Here is a 3,703-nt window from a genome sequence, read left to right as displayed (position 1 = left end):
CTTCCGCCTCTCCCAGGCTTATGGCACCTCCAAGAACTACGGCGCGGGGCCGGCTGGGGCTGCCCCCTTCCCTCCGCAGCCCCCTGGCCGCTTCCAGACGCCTCCATCTTTGCCTCCCGTCCCGGATGCGGGGAGGAAGGAGGACGAGGAGCGCTCCCCCAGCCCCTTGGCGTGTGTCTCCCAGAGGGAGGACGAGACTCAGGCTTCATCTTCAACCGCAGAAGAGCTCTCTCCAGCCCCGTCAGAGAGCAGCAAAGCCTCCCCCGAGAAAGAGCCCGTAGGTAAGAGAATGATGATGGTGGTGATGGTGGTGGTGATGGTTAGGGGAAAAAACAAATAAGGAAAAAAAAAGCAGTTGAGGATCATAGAGGGATCATCGCGATGCGAAAGGAGGATCCCAGCTGCCCCGCGGGGCTGCCAAGAAGCGCTGTTCACACTGACCTTCTGAACTTTGTAATATTCGGGCATGGGGTTGCCGTAAAAATTAATGTCCATCCTATAGTTTAAAACCCTCAGAGCCTCCGCTCTGGGCAACTTTAGCCTGCATGCTGCTTAAACATATAGAAAAACAAGATCAATCTTTCCCCAGTGATGTGAAGGTGCCTACCAGATAACAGAGATGTTTGTAAAGCATCCAAAATAAGCAATAGGCAGTGCCAATAAATAAACCTATTAACGCGGTAAGTTATATTTTACGATCCAGAATGCTTTTCGGAATAACAGCCGCGCTGAAATGTGCCATCTACGAACTGCTATCAAATTAGACTGATGAATGCACCGCGAATATCCTTCAGCGTCTACAGTAGATAACAGGCTTGTTATTTATTCATTTGCGTATTCATTTTCCTTTCGGGTCCCGATGGCAAAAAAAACCCCCAAATCTAGAACTCCTACTCCCTGGGCAGCAGACTTTTCAGGCGCTTCTCTCCGGTCTCATTTCAGACACCCTGTTATTCCTTTAGGCGCCCCGTTGGAAAATAATAAGATCAAAACAAACCAGAAAAAAAAAAAAAGAAAGAAAGAAAGAAAGCGAGCCAACCCCAAACCACGAACCACTCCGATCCATCCACCTCCTCCCCAGCCGGTTCAACTGATATGAATATACATTTTGCAACGGGGAATTTTTTTCTTCTTTTTTTTTTTTTTTTCCCCTTTCTCTCCCCTGGCATGGTTGGAAAAGAGAGGGCCAGAACGAAGCACCCCGGGAAATCAGGGGCTGGAGGCAGGGAGGCTCCAGCTCCCCAGCTCACCTTGTTTTCCGCCTCCAGAGCAGATTTACAAAGTTCAGATCCTCAGGCTTTGTTTTTTTGGAAGCAGGTGCCTGGTGATGGGGGAAATAAGACCTCAGGCCATTCACCAAGCCGCTCCCCAGTAATAGTGGGCTGGGAGCGGTCGAGGGGGAGAGGGTAAAAGCCTGTTTTGGGGGGTCGGAGATGAACTACACAGCGGGGTATGACCTCCCCGCCGGAGGCTGCCCGGAGCTTTTTGAGCAGAGGCAGATTTTCCCGGCAGATTTTCCAGGGCCTTTGGGAAACTGCTTTGAAGTTCTCGGTTTCCACAAGAACACCCCACATTCCAACTCTCCGCAGCTGGTGGAGCAAGCTCCCCTCCCTACACACACAGAGATGTTCCTTTCACCCTCTCCCCGCTCCCGGATCTTTGCTTCCTACCTATCGGTAACGTCGCTTTTTTACTTTCTCAAAACTAGGCAATTCAAAAGGAGAAAATGCAGCAAACTGGCTCACGGCAAAAAGTGGCAGAAAGAAACGGTGCCCCTATACCAAGCATCAAACTCTCGAGCTGGAAAAGGAGTTTCTATTCAATATGTACCTGACTCGTGAGCGTCGCCTAGAGATCAGCCGCACAGTCCACCTCACAGACAGACAAGTTAAAATCTGGTTTCAGAACCGCAGAATGAAACTGAAGAAAATGAACAGAGAGAATAGGATTCGGGAGCTCACAGCCAACTTTAATTTCTCTTGATGAACCTATAAACACATCTTTATGATTTAAAGAGCCAGTATCATTTTCCTAGGCTGTAGTCATCTGCACCTGTATGGATTAACGATTTTTAGACGTTCTCAATATGTCCTTAACCTCTTAAGAGCTACTTTGGGGTGGGGTGGGGTGCAGGGGCGGACTAAAGCCACGCTAATGCACAAAATGCTGTGCGTGAAACTCCCCGCTTCCTTCAGCCTTCCCCGGGGCCGATTTGTTCCTTTAAGCTTTGAAACAGAGAAATACTATTTCAGGAGCTGCAAATATTTTCCCCTCATATCTCTCTCTGAAAAGTAAACAGTCTCGGTTAAAGGCGCATTCTTTTAAATTAGAAGCGGTGTGACTTGGACTGTACGTGGCTGCAGAATGGAGAATTTAAGCCTTGCCATATTTCTACATATTGGGAGCTTCCCCCATCCCCCCCCTTTGCCTTTTCTCCCCCCTCCTCCCTTTTTCTGCGAGAAGCAGGACTTACAATAATGAAATACAGGCATAATTTAAAAGGGCTTCATGGGAACGGGTGTTAAGAGAGATTCTTTTTCTTTTTTTTTGCTTTACCTTAAAAGTCAATATTACAGCTTTAAAATTGGCCAGGAAAATGAAATCTCTTCTCTTTAAAGGTATAAAAGAGTTAGTGTTGCTCATGGACTAAATTATGACACTTACCTCTGAATTTCTCTCGCTCTTTCTGGTTGTAGATATTTACCTAACGTAGTTTTGCTTAAATATGTGGAATTAGTGATATTTTTGTCTATAAATAACGTTACCGTTGGTAACGCACGACAAGCACACAGAAATTCCCCCTTGAGAAGAAAGTAGTCACTTTTTTTTCTCACTAATTTCACTGAAAAGTATATATGCTGAACATCAGAAGGACTTTCTGAGCCAGAGTCTGAGATTGCGAGGGAGAATATGTTCATCTTCCGTTATACTGTGAAGTTACATACATTAAAGGGTCAAACATATAGGTGAAAAATTTTTAAAAACAGAAAAAAAAGAAAGAAGGGGACAAACTATAAATACAGATATGTATAAATGTCTATTATTATTAAAATGCGGATACTGTTTTGAGCAAATGCATTCTATCGTTATTATAAATGTTAGTTCTAGCTATATCTAGTTCTTACCTTAAATCGGAATAAATTAATATTGTAATGCTGCTGTGCGTGAAAAAGACGATGTTTATGTTCTCGTAGAAGAATAAAAAACCGTGGAATGAATCCTTTTAATTTTACCTCTTTTTGTGACTGTTTATCCTCAGGTTCTACTTTATGTCTTCGAGAACTTTTACAACAGGAATAGTTGCCTAAACCCCCTGCAATTACTTTAGGAATCTATTTAAATATTACCTAGACGGTCGTAATTTGTCTGGGCCATATAGCGATGGTGCTCTAAGGTTTGTCGGCTTTTGTTCAGTTTTATGACTTGCTAGTATATCTGGATTGTTGCTGTCTTGAACGAGTGGTTTCAGTTGACTGAGGAGCTGCATAGACTGAGGAAGCAAATTACTATTTCTTGAGGGTAGGGAAACGATTATTTCTTTTTTTTTTAATCAAACACCTACAAGTGTGCGGAGATCTTTACCTCCGAAGGACTGGGACAAAATTCTAGCTTTATCTCAGGGCCGAGAAGAAATCGTAAAGGTGAGCGCATGGTGGGGGGGACACGACACATCAGCCTCGCCTCCCTACCAGCGGGCCCCTCT

General features: G+C 44.8%; 1 protein-coding gene across 1 annotated transcript; it reads left to right on the top strand.

Annotated features, from left to right (window-relative positions):
• Positions 1-4: 4 nt before the first annotated feature.
• Positions 5-1,983, top strand: HOXA10 (homeobox A10; the record flags this gene model as incomplete). The annotated part of the gene is made up of 2 exons (XM_010146439.1): positions 5-281; positions 1,709-1,983. Coding segments are annotated over 2 exons (552 nt in total), but the record flags the coding sequence as incomplete, so codon positions are not given.
• Between the last annotated feature and the right edge of the window lie 1,720 nt (positions 1,984-3,703).

This window comes from Eurypyga helias, unplaced genomic scaffold, assembly GCF_000690775.1.
Source record: "Eurypyga helias isolate BGI_N326 unplaced genomic scaffold, ASM69077v1 scaffold27682, whole genome shotgun sequence".
Taxonomy (NCBI): domain Eukaryota; kingdom Metazoa; phylum Chordata; class Aves; order Eurypygiformes; family Eurypygidae; genus Eurypyga; species Eurypyga helias.
The sequence above is the reverse complement of the archived record's forward strand: the minus strand, read 5'-3'. Positions and strand labels throughout refer to the sequence as shown.